Raw genomic sequence first — 16,581 nt, 5'->3', positions numbered from 1 at the left:
CAACTCTATGTGTCGGTTTCATGGAAGTGTCTGTCTTATAGAGGTGTCTTAGAGAGATGTCCATCTTATAGAGAGTGAAAAAAAGGGAGTCAAGAAAGGCAGGGACCACTTCTAGTTGTCCATTTTACAGAGGTGTCCATCTTATAGAGATGTTTGTTAAGCCAAAGTCAACTGTGTATACCTCTGACAAAAGCAAAATAGATCGTATCTGCCACTTTTCCTTCTTTTAATATCAGCAGCAATCATTGCAGGGAAGATAACAATCACAGCAAAGAAATTGAACACAACAACAATGGCAGCCTGTAGAAAAATAACACAACATGGTTAACAGAACCATTTGCAAAATAGTGCCGTGCGTCAATTAGGTTCCCCCTTTAAATGGGTGCTTCCCGCCCTCCCTCCCCCCTTCAAACTCACCAACAGAGATGAGCATGGGGTGTGGGGGAAGTGTGTGTAAGGCTGGTGGAGTCCAAGACTGCAGCTGAGTGTAATGCATAACCTTGACAACCTTGAGAGTGGCATCCATCAAAGTACTGTATTAAGACATATTAAGACATATTGTTCCCACTTGCACCCTCTTAAATATTTATCAGTCACTTATTACACCTTATCTAACTTATGGTCTTATCTCTTGGGGCAACGCGTGTAAAACTTTCCTTGACCAAATTCTTGTCCTTCAAAAACGCACACTGCGTTTAATATATTTTGCTGAAACAAACGACCACGCAATACCTTTTTTTGTCAATGCAAAAATTCTACCTTTACAGTCTCTATATTATGAATCCGTTTGTAGTCTTATGTATGATGTTAATAAAAACACTACTCCGGTTAATATTTCAAAACTCTTCTCTCGAATTTCTAGTGTTCATACTTACAACACACGTGCCTCAACCTCTGAACATTTTTATACTAATGAATCTCGACTCAATGTCAAACGAAATGCTTTTTCGCGTGTTGGTGTCAAAATTTGGAATGGGATACCTCAAATTCTTAAACAAAGACCGAAAAAAGCTTTTAAAAGATCACTAAAAGAAATGCTACTTGATTTCCTTGAAACTGAAGACTCCTATATTGATGTGGATACGATCATCGTGAAAATGAAAAAGTAATTCTCTTGTCCTTTATTTTCATTTTATTTTATTTTTAAAATTTCACTTTAATTATTGTCCTTGCATTTAAGTAGAACGTATCTATTTAATGTAAAATGTATATACTTATATAACGCCTAATTTCTTTGTATTTGTCTAGTTTGTTGTAAATTATGTAGCCTGGCCTGCCTCGAATAGCCTCGCTAACTGCAGGCCAGTCCCAATGTATCTTTTGCTATATTTTCAAATTTAAATAAAGTTGAAGTCTAAGTTGAAGTTACTGTAACATTACTAGCCAGTGGAACGTAACATAATTACCTAATAATTACCAAAGGGGGGAACGGTCCGGAGAAAATAAGCATCAGCCACAACAGGCAACCACACACAAACATAATGGCTTGACCTAAAGAGAAAGGCTGTAACACCCCCACTATGTGTTTAGGATGCCCCCACATATCTAATCTGATAGCCTGCTCGCCAGCCATGTATTGAGTTTAACTAAGCCTAAATTTCAATTCAGCTACATTACTCGCAAAGCAATAAAACTAGCAACTCCACACCAATCAGTATCACATTTGGCATCCTGACGCCGGTACTCACCTGCAATGAAAAGGACCTCAATGCTGGAATGGGAATCAGGGCCGCCATGAAAAAGGCAAACATATTGTTGAATGATGTTAAGAACACACTGACACCTGTGCTAGCGAGACAATATTCCACTGGCTCCTGGGATAAAAAGAAATAATGTGGTCATGACCTGACATCAATAATTCTACTGACTATATCCAGTAAAGTTTTTGTAGGGAAAACTAGCAGGCCACTCACCGCTGTTAGCCTTTTAGAGTGTAGCTTAGGAAAAGCTAGCAGGCTTTTTTATTAGCCAAGCTGACTTTTTTAGTCAATTGCTCCATCAAAATTACCCCTTTTTCAGTTTTCCAGCGTTATCTGGGCTGGTGGTAAGCCGTTTTCAGCCAGTGATACTAGCGAGCAGCCCGCTCTAAGAGACATCCCTGGCCTTTACTGAGACTAACTAACAAATTGGGCAAACTTGGGTCTGAAGCAGTACCTTTTTTGATCAGGTGCTCTGTGAGGTAGCTATCATGGGTTTAAAGGGCTGCTATATTGTGTCCACTTAACGCTTACTAATCCTTGTGAGGCTTGTGTAAAAGCAGCCACAATTTAAGTTTGGATTGATTGACCCTCTCCAGCTGATGCAGGTTGTTGAAGGAATGGATTGCACGTATCAATAGATAAAACACGATCCAGTGCATAACAACTGGGGAAACCAGTACTACTGCATTATCCACTGGACAGAGATTTATTAATTTCGAACAACTGGGGCCTAGTCAGTGCATCATAGTCCACATAACTATTCCACTGGTTTCATCAGTGGTACTTTGTTGAGTGGTTTTATTTATAGGGTTGACATTGGTACATTGTTCACTCCCTTTAAAAGCACCTGTTACCAATCTCATTCTATTAATGATGACTTCAAAAGGACCTGGATCTATTTTTAGGAAATAGACCTATTCGGCTAGCTCAATGTTTTACCCAATTCAAACCCTTTAGGAATAAAACGTTTTGTTTCAGAAATTTCCATATCATTTAAATATGAATGCCATAATACAATACACAAAGAATCTTCACCCCGGGAGATTTGAATTGGCTACAACAGTGAGATAGCCGAATGGGTCTATTAACAAAAGTTTAATAAATAATAACTTACATTGGTTTTATCCTTTGAGGTGGAATAAGTGTGCGCAAGCAGGAACATGTCATCAACACCTAAGCCCAGGGCAAGAAATGGCAGGATCTGCACAGAAAAAAAGTTTTCAAAGGTATTTCATAATTTTGGTCAGTAAATGGACACATGTCACTACTACATTGTAATCCTCACAAGATTATGCAAAATACCATGCCAAGATCACCACAGCTTGCTTGACTATTAGTTAATAGGTTAATTTGTATTATTTGGTAGTAGGCAAAGTGGTCAGTAATAAGAGTGATGGAGCTATTTCTGTTATGATCAACATGCTCCTCATCATCATCATTGTCATTATCATCATCATCGTCATCATCACTGCCATCATCATCACCATTGTTATCATTATCATCATTACCATCATCACCATCATCATTGTCATCTTCATCACCATTGTCATCATCATTATTGTCATTATCATCATCAACATCATCATCATTGTCATCATCTTCATCATCATCATCGTCATCGTCATCGTCATCAACGTCATCAACGTCATCGTCCTCATCACCATCATCATCATCGTCATCATCACCACCATCATAATCATGCTATCATCTTAGCCTTTGTTTTGCCATAACAGATGTAGTTGTGCACATTTTTGATAGCTATGTTGTGAACATTTTTTATATAATTTATGTTAATTTATTGATGTCTGCGTAATATTGTAGTCACGTGATCTTTATTGCACCATCAAGTAACCCGAGACGCGGGAATATTTTTTGTCAGTAAGCATTTTTCGATTTCGACTATTAAACATGATCAGTTGTGTTTACTAAATGGCGCCCAACGTGGGGCAGATTTTCGATCGCAATGCCTCCCAAAAAGGGTAAACCGAAGTCAAAAACACACGAGATATCAAGTACATCGAGTATGCAAGCGAATACATCGAATTTGGAACGACTGCGAGTTATACGTGAAGGACACCGACGATATGTATCGAAACTGGATCAAGAATTCACCGAAATGTTGCAAAGCGAAGACAAGGATTACGAACGGCTCAATGTTATGAGACAACTCTTGGATGGAAAACAAGAGTCGCTTAGCGAAATGGACCAAGAGATATTATCTTTATGCGAAGTTACAACGATTGATAAAGAAATCGAAGAGTCAGAAGAATTTACTGCCTCAATTATACGTCTAAAATGCAAAATCGAGAATGCGAGCAAGGTGAACATGCCAACCCAGCAACACGTGGGATCTCCTCAAACGACATCACAGCCAGTGAATCAAAATGCAGTCCGTGCAAGATTACCGAAGTTGTACCTGCCGAAGTTTAGAGGAGATGTGACCAAGTGGAATACCTTCTGGGATTCATTTCAATTGGCGGTTCATCGTAACGAAGGGATTTCCAACATCGATAAGTTCAACTACCTCAATTCTGTCCTTGAAGGGGCTGCCGCTCGAGCTATTCAGGGTCTTACCTTAACCGAAGCGAACTACAACGCAGCAGTCAAATTATTACAAGAACGTTTCGGGCGTCCCCAACAAATTATCAGCGCACATATGGATCAGCTCCTCAAGGTTTCGCCGTGTTCTAATGATCGCCCAGCCAGTCTTCGATACGTCTACGATCAAATTTGTGTTCATTCCCGCGGTTTGGCATCGCTCGGCGTAACTTCAGATCAATACGGAAGTCTTTTAATTCCTGTTATTATGTCAAAGTTGCCATCTGAGATTCGATTGCAGATAGCCAGGAACTCTAAGGATTCTGTATGGAAAATGGAGGAGTTGCTAAACGTGATAAAGGTTGAAGTCGAAGCGCGGGAAGCAAGCGAGATGACCATGGCGAAAACAAGCGAAGGCGGGAAAGTTCAACCACCCGGCCGTGATTCAAAGTTTCGAAATCAAACGCCAACCGCGAATTCACTCGTCTCTCAGCAAAGTGGGAACTTCAAAATCAAATGTGCCTATTGTCAAAACGAGCATTACTCTGCATCATGTGGTGTGGTAGAAGATACCGCTCAACGAAGAAGTATTTTGGAAAGGGATAAACGATGCTTCAATTGTTTGCGTTTTGATCACTGTGCGAAAGACTGCACGAATCCAAAAAAATGCCGACACTGCCAGCAGCGGCATCATCAGTCGATTTGTTCAATGCTTGACCAAGGGAAACCGAAACCAAAAGAAGTTTCAGCCGAAGAGACAACGACAACAACAACAGTGAGCAACAAGGCAAAGGGAACTGTGCTCTTACAAACAGCGAAAGCCATGGCTGTCAATGTTGTCAGTTCTAAAGCCGCACCAGTTAGAATACTTTTGGATACCGGAAGTCAACGCACCTACATCACAACCAGATTGAAATCGAGGCTTAATCTGACCCCTGTCAAGTCAGAAACATTGCATCTTAACACCTTTGGAGACGAAAGATATACGAAGCAACAATGTGATGTTGTGAACTTGCGGTTGCAAGGATCTCAAGGAGAAATCAAGATATCTGCACTATGTTTCCCGAAGATTTGCTCGGCGGTGTCAGCTAAAGTTAACATCGACAATCACGTACATCTGCAAGGTCTCGAGCTTGCTGACATGAGCATTGCTGAAACAGGTCAACAGGACATAGATGTGCTAATTGGATCTGATTATTATTTCGATATTGTGTCTGGGGATGTCATTCGTGGCTGCAGTGGTCCCGTAGCAGTTAGCAGCATGTTCGGATGGGTCTTGTCTGGTCCCACAGGTGCTGAAGAATCAAGAGAGAAGTTTGCAACTACAAATCTCATCATAGAGAGGCCGGAATTGATGACCTTGAGCCCATTTGACATCAGTCATAGTGAGAATGATGAGTTATGTAATGCCTTGCAAAAATTCTGGGACATTGAGTCATTAGGAGTACGAGAGAAGCCACCCGTGTCACAGTCAGATAGTGGAGAGTTCCTGGAGAGTATTCATTTCAATGAGAATGAAGGAAGATACGAAGTTGGTCTGCCTTGGAAGGAAGGCCTTGTTCCTGCTTCAAACGAGTACGAATTGTGTGTTACAAGATTGAGACAGCTTCACTCGCGACTGAAGAAAAACAAGGAACTATTGAGAGATTATGACAATGTGATCAAGGATCAAGTCAAATCCGGGATAATCGAAGCCGTACCAGAACACAACTACAACCAAGCTCCAATGCATTTCTTACCTCATCATGGCGTAATTCGGTCGAACCGGGAAACTACAAAATTGAGAGTTGTATTTGATGGTTCAGCCAAATCTGACAAGTCAACTGCTTCAATTAACGAGTGTTTAGAGAAAGGACCGAACTTAGTGCCACACCTATTTGATATTGTGGTTAAGTTTCGAGGGTATCCAATTGCTGTAGTAGCTGACATCGAAAAGGCCTTCCATCAGATACAGATCAACCCAGAAGACAGAAGTATGCTGAGGTTTCTATGGTTCGATGACATTGAGAAAGATCGTCCGCAAATCAAGCAATACCAGTTTCGAAGGCTTGTGTTTGGCTTAACTCCAAGTCCAGCTATCCTGGCAAGTACCATAAAACTCCATCTGTCCAAGTACAAAGAAAAGGAACCAGAAGTAACATCTTTGTTAAGTTCCAGCTTCTATGTTGATGATCTGGCAGGAGGAGTGTTTCGCGAGAATGAAACTGTGAACTTGTACGACAAAGCACAGGAAATCATGAAAGATGGAGGATTCTCACTGCGTAAGTGGAATTCTAACTGTCAGTCCTTCCGCGAAAAAATCAAGCAGGATGAAGAAAGAAGAGGACCGTCAGTTTGGGAATCCCCTCCCAAAGAAAGTGAAAGTACACAAAATCTCAAGAAAGAAGAGTCATCGAGTGCCAAAGATGATAAACTGGAAACAGAGCAATTGGTGAAGATTCTCGGGATTTACTGGGATGTCATTCGAGATGAATTTCGCTATGACCTCTCTGAGTTGATTGAGTACGCAGAAGCCCTTCCAGCTACCAAACGATGTGTTTTGAAACTGTCAGCCAAAATCTTTGATCCGATTGGACTGTTAACTCCATTTACAATAAGCATGAAAGTCCTTTTTCAAGATTTATGTGTTGAGAGGGTCAATTGGGATGAAAACTTGAAAGGAGAAGCTTTAGCGAAGTGGAAAACGTTCATTAATGACCTGAATGCTCTGAAGAACATTCGAGTTCCCCGATGTTATGCCAATTACTCACCAGCGCAGTCAGCAGTATGCTCCTATCAGATCCATGGCTTTTCAGATGCCTCGAAAAGAGCCTATGCAGCTGTTGTGTACCTGAGAACCGCATTCAGCAATGGTGAAATCCAAGTCAACATCATGACATCCAAGACGAGAGTAGCGCCAAGTAAACGTCAGTCAATTCCCAGGTTGGAACTGCTAGGAGCTGCATTGCTAGCCCAACTAGTTCACTCAACGCAGCAAACGTTACAATCCGTTCTTCCAATCGAAGGAACATTTTTGTGGACCGATTCATTCACCACGCTGTGTTGGATAAAAAATGCCAAAGCATGGAAACCTTACATACAACACCGGGTCAGCAGGATACAAGAACTAACTAACGAAGCCAACTGGAATTTCTGTCCCGGGGAGTTGAACCCCGCTGATCTACCATCACGAGGATGTGGAGGAGAGCAATTAGCACAAAACCAGACATGGTGGAATGGGCCCAAGTTTCTGAAGTTAGTGAGAGAACATTGGCCTGAGTCGCCCCAAACAAGTGCTTTGTCTGATGACGAAGAAGCCCTTCAAGAAGTTCTAAAAAGCCCTGTGAGTGTCACGCACTCTCTGGTCACGACAGAGTCAGAAGACCATTCAATCAATCTCAGTCAAGTCATTGACATTGAACGATACTGCAGTGTAACACGATTATTCCGCGTGACAGCCTACCTATTACGGTTCATAGGTAATGCGAAGAACAGTGTATCAAACCGTGAAACTCACAAGTTACCAGAACATTCGTCAAAAAGGGAACTTAATGCTCAAGAGTTAAATCAAGCTGAAATGCTGTGGATCAAGACCGTACAGAAAGCCTCATTTGCCAAAGAACTCGAATTTCTTCAAAGCAAAAGGGGAACATTTCCACCCGTCTATGTCACGCAATTCAACTTGTTCCTTGACAACCAACAAATCATCAGATGCAAGGGGAGAGTAAACAATGCACCGCTCTCTGAAGAAAGCAAGAATCCAATCTTACTTCCGTCTAAACACCCACTAACTAGTCTCATCATCCAGGATGTGCACTCCAAGATTAAACACAGTGGTATCAAGGACACCTTAACCACTATTCGAGGACGATTCTGGGTACCAAGAGGTCGAGAAGTTGTGAAGAAAATTGTAAGAAAATGTACCATCTGTAGAAGAGTAGAAGGAGCTCCATACAGACCACCACCGACTCCAGATTTACCATTGGAACGAGTGTCTCTAGACCCGCCGTTTTCCCACACAGGATTAGACTTCATAGGTCCTTTGTACATACGTGATGGAAGGTCTTCAAAAGAAACGGGCTCCGACAAGGTGTACATTTGTTTATTCACTTGCGCGTCCACGAGAGCGATTCATTTGGAACTGACGCCTTCTCTGAGCGTTGATTCATTTCTGTTGGCCTTTCGTAGGTTCGTTAGTCGCTGGGGATTACCAGTCACCCTTCTGTCTGACAATGCCAAAACCTTCAGATCCGCATCCAAAGATATAAGGAAGATCATACAATCAGACGAAGTTACGCGATACTTAACTGACAATCGCATCACATGGAACTTTATCGTTGAGCGAGCTCCTTGGTGGGGGGGTTTTTGGGAACGGATGGTTAAAGTTGTGAAGCAACCATTGAAGAAAACAGTGGGACGCTCTACGTTAAACTATGATGAGCTACAAACCACAATGGTGGAGATCGAAGCAATCGTAAATGCACGACCGTTAACATATGTCTATGATGATGAAGAGTCAGTTTCCACTCCACTTACGCCATCTCATCTAATTACTGGTAGACGAATTACTAGTGCACCAAGTAACCAGCATTTCGAAGTTGTTAGTGTTAATCAGACCTTGACAAAGAGAGCTAAGCATCACCAACGATTACTGCGTCAGTTCACCAAGAGATGGCAGCACGAGTATCTTTTGAGTCTACGAGAGCGCTCTAATGAGAGATGTAAGAAGCAAAACAAGGAGAGCCCAATCTCAGTAGGTGACATTGTGATCGTGAAGTCTGATCTGACGAAAAGAACATTTTGGAAACTGGCAAAGGTTCAAGAACTGTTACCGGGTAGAGATGGTCAGATTCGATCAGCAAAGGTCAAGGTTGCTGGCAAAGGGGATCGAAAGCCACAAGTGTTACGTAGAGTGATACAGGACTTGATTCCTGTTGAAGTTTCTGAGTGAACATTGAACTGAACTGTACATGAGATGAATTCGAAATTATGTCTTTTCAAACAGTGAACTTTGTAGACGACGAAGCTCTTTTGACATTTATTGAATAGTGGACATTCAAGATTTATGCTGTTGAGTCAAGGCGTTTTATCACGAAGTCGTGATGCAACCCTGGGGAGTGTTGTGAACATTTTTTATATAATTTATGTTAATTTATTGATGTCTGCGTAATATTGTAGTCACGTGATCTTTATTGCACCATCAAGTAACCCGAGACGCGGGAATATTTTTTGTCAGTAAGCATTTTTCGATTTCGACTATTAAACATGATCAGTTGTGTTTACTAAAAGCTATTATTGAACCCATTGAAAAGCAACTGATTTGGTAGTGAGCTCAGACACATTCAAAGTTGAATATAAATAAGTGAAACCACCACTGGGTTTACAGAGTAGGTGGGGTTAATTCAAAGCAAATTCATTTATTTCAAGACTCACCTGGGTAGAGGCAGCATTGAATTTGATTCCAATGAATGAACAAAATCCCAGGCCCGAAGCTACAGCAACAGTGACAAGAAGAACGCCACCAAACCCTAATGCCCCGTGGGAATCCACACCATCACTCCAGCATTTAAGGGTCAGGAATGCATAAATAAGCTGCAACAAAAAAATACAGCTCTGAGGAGTACTCTTCTCCCTTGTTTTCTCTTTGATTCTTTCAAACTAGTTGAGGGAGTTTGACCTTGATCAATAAACTTATTGCCAATTTTTAAAATAATTCATTGACAAAGTTTGCTGCAAAAACTACACATAACCAAGACGATGGGAAGGTACACATGAGATCTTTGCTCGACACAAATTTCCAGTTCTTGCGTCATTTAATATTCTTGTTCCTTTCAAGCAAACACAGTTGTACATTGTTGATACTTCAGAAAAAAAGAATGTTTGTGCTACCCACATGAAACTATAAACTAAAACAGAATCGACACAAAAAACTTCCACGCGAAGCTGAAAAATTTTGTGGCTGACTGAACTGTACAAACTGAAGTCACATACTTCCAAGACAAAGACAATATATTATCATAATTATAAACAGCAGGAAATGACATGACACCAAGAATGCTCTTATCTGCTTACACTTTTATGCCTTACCATGAGTACATAACCAATGGCCACTTTAGTTTTACTTGTCTGGGAGAAGTCTTTCAACAGATCATTGAATGATGTTGAAGAGAAAGCAAGCACTGTGGAGTCCTCCTTGCTTTGATCAACATTGTTAATGGTCTGCAATTAAGTGTTTGAAAATAACAAAAAATAAATCAATGACAAACAAAATTTGAATTTTAGCATACATAAAGTCAAACCTCTAGACAAACACAAAAAGTCATAACATTTGCCTGCCGCTGTACAGAGCCATTATGGGTGTATAACATAAAATAAGGAAATCTTCAATGTTTGCTACATGTCTAGAGAGATTTAAGCAAAGATTGTTCAGTGCACTGAGATTAACTTTAGCTCCAGATTGACCCATCTAATTGTGTGATAAATTGTGCTAATGGATATCACTGACTGTAACTGTAAGTTGATTTCAGAGAGACAAATTTGGTTTTGGATATAATTTGGTCGAGTTTTCCATCCAAACAACCATTATTCCTCTGTTCAAGGGTAAATGAATGCAAGGAAAGGGTGATGGGGGACTTATAAAAGAAGTAAAATAATCGCTATTCATCTTACGTACCTTTGTAAATTCCCGCTTCCAAGATTCTAGAACTTGTGATGCTGCTTCTTCTGACCATTCAAAATGCGCGACTTTAGCTTGTGCTTGCCAATGAGCAAAAAGCTGTTGTTTCCCCATTAACATTATAATACTTTGATATGCCGCAGCACTAGAAAGGCAGCAAAAATTTGATGTTAGAAATGTGTGGAGGTAGGCTTGGATAAATTCTGCCGCAGAATTTCTAGCAAAATAAGCAATTTTTGAGGTGAGCATTCTGCCGGCAGAATAAGGCATTTTCAAGCAGAATTTGAGCAGAATAAGGGAAAATCAGTGGCACTAATGATATGCATAACAGTTGTAACAAAATTTAAAACTAAATAAAAACAAATGATTATTTAATAGCAACAACGCACTCACATTAAAAGTAAGATGAATTACAATTTCACTGCGCATAATGAATATCCAATTCATTTTTAGGGGTTAAGACCAGGCTTTCTCATATATTTGCGAAAATAAATACAGCCTGAAGGGCCAAAAACTCTTCTGGATACCGAGCAGAATTCAAGCAGAATAAGGGTGTCCAAGCAGAATTTTGAGCAGAATAAGCGATTTTTACGGACACTGCCACCAGGCAGAATAAGCCATTTTACAAGTACAATTTACCCAAGCCTATGTGGAGGTCAGTCTGGAGAAATTGGATGAGCTTACTGGGGCTTAAAAGGATAAAATTAACCCATGCCAATAACAATCTGAAACCAATGAAGTGATGACAAATGACTTGGAAGCCATGCCCTATGGTTCTTCTCCCCTCCCCCCGCCTCATTTCCCAAAAAAACTTCTCAGTGAATGGCTTAAAAATGAGATGACAAGGAGCGATAGAGCAATACATAACTCTACTTTTCCACCCCTCAAAGTTAAACATACCTTCTTATAATACCAGTTTTGTTCTTAACAATGCCTCCAACAATGAGCTCTTCTGGCCATTCCAAAAACTTTGTGGCAAATCCTTGACAGCCACCAGTTAGCTCAACACCTATATCTGGTTTCTGACACAAATACAAAAAGAAATAACAATAATGATGCTACAAATAATTACATGCCACCCCTATTTACCCCAAGATAATCACTGCTAACCGAGGGAAGGTAAAAATTCACTAAGAAATCCCAAATTTTTAAAATCCTGAGAAATAAAAATAGCACATGCAAAAATTCTACCAAAGAGGTTTCATTATTTTTCAGAAATGTTAGTGTCATAGGATTTCACCCACAAATTCAAAAGTTAAGATCACAAATCATTTCACCATAAATCTGTCGAAGAGTTTTAAGACTTATCTCTAAAAGCCTCACAAAATAATTGTCATCAAACTTCTTAAACGTAATAAACAACTTGGATAGGTAAAACAACAAAATAAATACCACAGACATAGTGTCTTGATCTGTAAACCAATTCTCCTTAGTAGTACATAAGAAATAACAGAGGAGAGTTCAGAGAACATACATGTTGATGTTAAAGGATTCAGTGGCCACACTTTAATAAAGGAGCCCGTCCCCTCTTACAGAAAGGGTATAAATTGCCTTGCCCATAAAATTTTGGTGGCAGCATTAAGAGATGTTAAGATGCAGATTATGGCTAAATATGTTGAAGCAGTACCTTCTTGGTTTTATAGTTTGGTGCTGTCTTGGGACATTCTGGATCATATGGATCGAAACAAGGTTTCTTCACGTAGCCACTTGTGATGCCAGCCTACATAGAGGAGGTAAGAGTATTCAGAATGTTAGTCACAAACCTCTCTGATGGTGGATTTAGAAGGTGCAACTTTGTTGTACACAGTGTGCCTATGCTACACAACACAAGTTATGGCACCTTAATCACGACTTTAACAATCAAAAGCCAGTTGTAAGTTTTATTCACTAGATACAACTTGTGTTGTAGGTTTAGTGTGATTACATTGCATCTGACAAAAACGACCATTGAAGTTTCCTTTTATGCATATACCTCTATAGTACACACATCTTTCTAAAGCACTTACAGTTCTCTGGGTCCAAAAAGGATTTTATAAGCCTTCATCAATAAAAAATGTACTAAACCATAGTCCTGAGGAGGTTGGAACAAATACACTGCAGTGTACATGTAGGTATGCAGTCAACTCTCACAGTGATATATGGAACAGACCCCCTAACTGGTCCCATTCTTGCCAGCAAATAACTCCCTTTAACTAAATTTCTGCTTGGGTGTTACATGTGGATGGTTGGACTGTATCCTTTTTATGTACAGTGAATTTACAGATATATTAAATAAACTGTATATATTAACACACTACTTAGGGACCTATGGGGTCAGTTTTCTTCCTGTCATCTTTTAGGCGTCGACTGGAAGTAAGTAAGTAATTTACAGATTTTGTAAAAAAAAATATGTAGTGTACAGTGGAACCCCACTACAACGAACTGACACAGTACCAAAAAAAATTGTTCGTTATAGCGGGGTCTTCGTCATAGCAAAGACCCTGTTTTAACAAATCATCTGGTTAACAACAAAAATATTCATTATAGTGGGGTAATCAAATATATAACAATTACCAAAAATTCAATAGTGAACGTAAAAAACGTTATTGCTATTCATCCGATACTGTAAACCGTAAGTGTTAAGCACTGACAATCAAGACATCAAATTCAAAAACACTTTCAATTAAAGCAAGCTGAGATTTCTACTCGAATCCATCGGTTTTACTGACTGTTGCGAGCAACCGCACAAAATATCCGTTACAGTGGGGGTCATTGTGTGTTGGGACCATCAAAATCCATTCGTAATGGGAGGGACTTCGTTATAGCAATTATACTAATTCTTCCGAGCTTTCCGATGTTTTTCGTTATAACAGCATCTTTGTTATAGCGGGGCTCATTAAGCAGGGTTTCACTTTACCAGGCAAAATGAGTTACTCTTTCTCACACCCACCTCTTTAAGCAGTCCTGATATTTCTGCTAAATTAAAATGTAGTTGGTATTCTGGAAAGGACTGCATTAGTTTTACAAGCTCTTCTGGGTTAATAGTGGTCCATTTCAGAGATCCAAGGGCCCTGTAGAACAAGCGTTTGGATCTTGCTTCACAAAAACCTTACTCCTTTGGCTTACTATCACATATTATGCAATGTGCTCAACACTCAGGGCTGTCAAAAAGTTTTCAAAAAGCAGGCTGATAATGAATACTAGGAGGCTCTGGAACTCGAGCCAAAGGCGCACGTTCTTGAGGGCCAAGGCATCTAGGCACATTTAAAAAATTAGAGCCTCAGAAATGGCGTTTCCAGTCGTTTTCTAGAGGTGTTTCCTACTGCGGATGCGATGTTGTTTCGTCAAAATGCACGCAAGACTGGGAACAATGTCGTCCAAATTTCTCTATGGTTCAAACATTTCACAGGTCTAAACCTGTTAGAATATGCGTTCAAAACGTCGTTCAAAACTGGGAAACAGATTCCTTGCAATTTTATTTGATGGTGCTTATTTTTTTGTTGCAGTTATGGTAGAAGGAGATGAAAGTAGCCCGCTGCCAGGGATGGCTAACTAGCCGGCTAACCGGTCCTTATTGACAGCCCTGAACACTACTTTTCAGTTTTGTATGTTTATTGTAAAGAATGTTCAATTGGATTCACTTTGCAGCATAACTGTTCAGTTATAGATCACAGATACAGGGATGTGGGCATGTGCCACTGCAAGGGGTGGAGTTTCAAGCTATTTTGTTTCTGATAGTGTGTAGAAATGCAGTGCCGGATCCAGACCTCGAGATAAAGGTGGGGGGGGGGGGGGGGTCCCCTCGATTCGCCACTGGAAGTGTTAGGGTTTTCAAGTAGAATAGGATATTATATTCAATGGAATTTGAGCAATGGTATGAAGATAAGAGTTTCTATTTTTTCCATACCTACAACTGGCGGCAAAATTGTTGACACCCTGTCCTTTAATGGGGTACATGTAACTTTAGAGAACAAAACAATCCACATCTGTCTCCTCCCCCCATCCATTCCAAGTTTGGGGTGTTTGTTGTTGTCTTCAGGTAGCTCGAACAGCGGCACATGATTGCATGGAGGGGATGGAGGAGGGAAAGCTTTATTTTCTCATTTTTAAAAAGTGTCTCAACTAATTTTGTTGCCGATTGTAGCTTAGGATAAGGGTTGGAAGGGTATCCTCAGGATCCGGGATTTGGCCAAAATACAGTGCAGGAAAGGATTTGACTGATACTTGGGAAGCTGGATTTACCAAAGCCTTGGCACGGGATTTGGTATTGGGAAAGAAAACGGTACTTGGGGTAGAGATTACAGAAGTTCAGGATGCGCGATTGTCCTGAAAAAGGAGCAAGAATGCGGGATCAGGGACACCCCTGCCAGACCCTGTAGGATACGGTAGCAAAATTGCTTGTATTCCATAAAAAAGGTACAAGGTGAAGCTGCAAACGAGCTAAAGGCCCAAACGGCTGGAGCTTATCCCAGTTTCATTAGAATGAAGCGCCCAGGAGAATTGCTACTCCTCCCTGGACAGGATGCTAGTCCATCGCAGGGTTACCCCCTAGCAGCTAGTATGTCGCCAGTACCCATTTATACACCTGGGTGACGAGAGACAAAGAGGAGTAAAGTTTCTTGTCTAAGGAAACAACGCCACAGGCGAGGCTTGAACCCTGGACCTCCAGATCCATTAGAGATGTTAACCTCTCAGCCACACATGCCTCCACTATTCCATAATAATCTATGTAAAAGTATAACTTACTCTAGATTCACTGGTTCCTTTGGCCCAAGTGGTTTGGCACCCTCCCAGAAGCAATCCAGTGGTGTTATGATAACACATGGCAAAAGTTGGGGAAGGAGCTGTTGAACAAAGACGATGAAGAAAAGGACTTCATGCAAAGAGTGTTCACCGTATCAAACTGTTAGTAGCCTAAAATAGCTAAGCCTGAATCAACTTACTACAAGTAAAGAAGTGCATGGGAAAAGGCCCCAGATAACTCTTGATATTACTTCGAATTTATCCTTTAATTCATAAGCAAAGCAGTTTTAAGGGGCTTTGTTCTTTATTCATCTGAAATAGAGAGTAACATAAAAAGACTGGAGAATAATGAAAAATGCATAGGGTGTCCATTTCAGGGGGCGTCTTTCAACTGGGACAGTTGACAATACTATAAAAGTAGAGGAAGCCAAGCAAGACATTTATTCAAGAGAACAAGCAATTGTCATCAATCAATTAACAGCTCCCTAAAATGGACACCGAGAGTTTGTCTACACTATTCTTCAGTCTTTTTATTTTACGTTTGTGTGATTTTCTGTTTGGTAATGTGAATGTATTTTTACAGAGACAAAATTGAAGATTTACAGTTGAGATGATTTTGTTGTTTTTTTCAAGAATGAGAGTGTGCATGACCGGACAACATGACTGGCAAGTGAAGGTTTCAGCCGATCAAGTCCCCATTCTGGCCAGACATTGTCTGTTGACTGGCGGTTATTTTGAGCCCTGAATAACCCACACTAACCTTTGTTGAATACTGGCGTGTCCAGACATTTTATTTTATTTTGTTACTACTGACCCGGTCCACATGATGATAATAATAATAAATTTATTTTAGTGTCAATGTATTTAGCTTAACAGTTAGCTAATTGGAGACACTTTCCTAAGTACTGGCACACTAATCTATTACAAGATTTGTAAATTAATGATCTTACCTAAAACCTAAAACTA

The 16,581-nt window shown here is 40.3% G+C and overlaps 1 protein-coding gene across 2 annotated transcripts in view; it reads right to left on the bottom strand.

The window, feature by feature from the left end:
* The window catches only part of LOC140922037 (protein patched homolog 1-like), a 56,165-nt gene that overhangs the window by 13,426 nt on the left and 26,158 nt on the right, over positions 1 to 16,581 (bottom strand). For both annotated transcript variants that reach the window (XM_073372066.1, XM_073372067.1), the window contains exons 5-14: positions 15,619 to 15,716; positions 13,823 to 13,943; positions 12,521 to 12,613; positions 11,794 to 11,915; positions 10,891 to 11,038; positions 10,305 to 10,436; positions 9,651 to 9,809; positions 2,815 to 2,901; positions 1,689 to 1,814; positions 182 to 300 (exon numbers count right to left, since the gene is read on the bottom strand). In XM_073372066.1, coding sequence (XP_073228167.1) covers positions 182 to 300; positions 1,689 to 1,814; positions 2,815 to 2,901; positions 9,651 to 9,809; positions 10,305 to 10,436; positions 10,891 to 11,038; positions 11,794 to 11,915; positions 12,521 to 12,613; positions 13,823 to 13,943; positions 15,619 to 15,716 — 1,205 coding nt within the window. The remainder of the gene's footprint in view (positions 1 to 181; positions 301 to 1,688; positions 1,815 to 2,814; positions 2,902 to 9,650; positions 9,810 to 10,304; positions 10,437 to 10,890; positions 11,039 to 11,793; positions 11,916 to 12,520; positions 12,614 to 13,822; positions 13,944 to 15,618; positions 15,717 to 16,581) is intronic.

This window comes from Porites lutea, chromosome 12, assembly GCF_958299795.1.
Source record: "Porites lutea chromosome 12, jaPorLute2.1, whole genome shotgun sequence".
Lineage (NCBI taxonomy): Eukaryota > Metazoa > Cnidaria > Anthozoa > Scleractinia > Poritidae > Porites > Porites lutea.
Note: the sequence above shows the minus strand (reverse complement) of the source record. Positions and strands in the feature narration are given on the sequence as shown.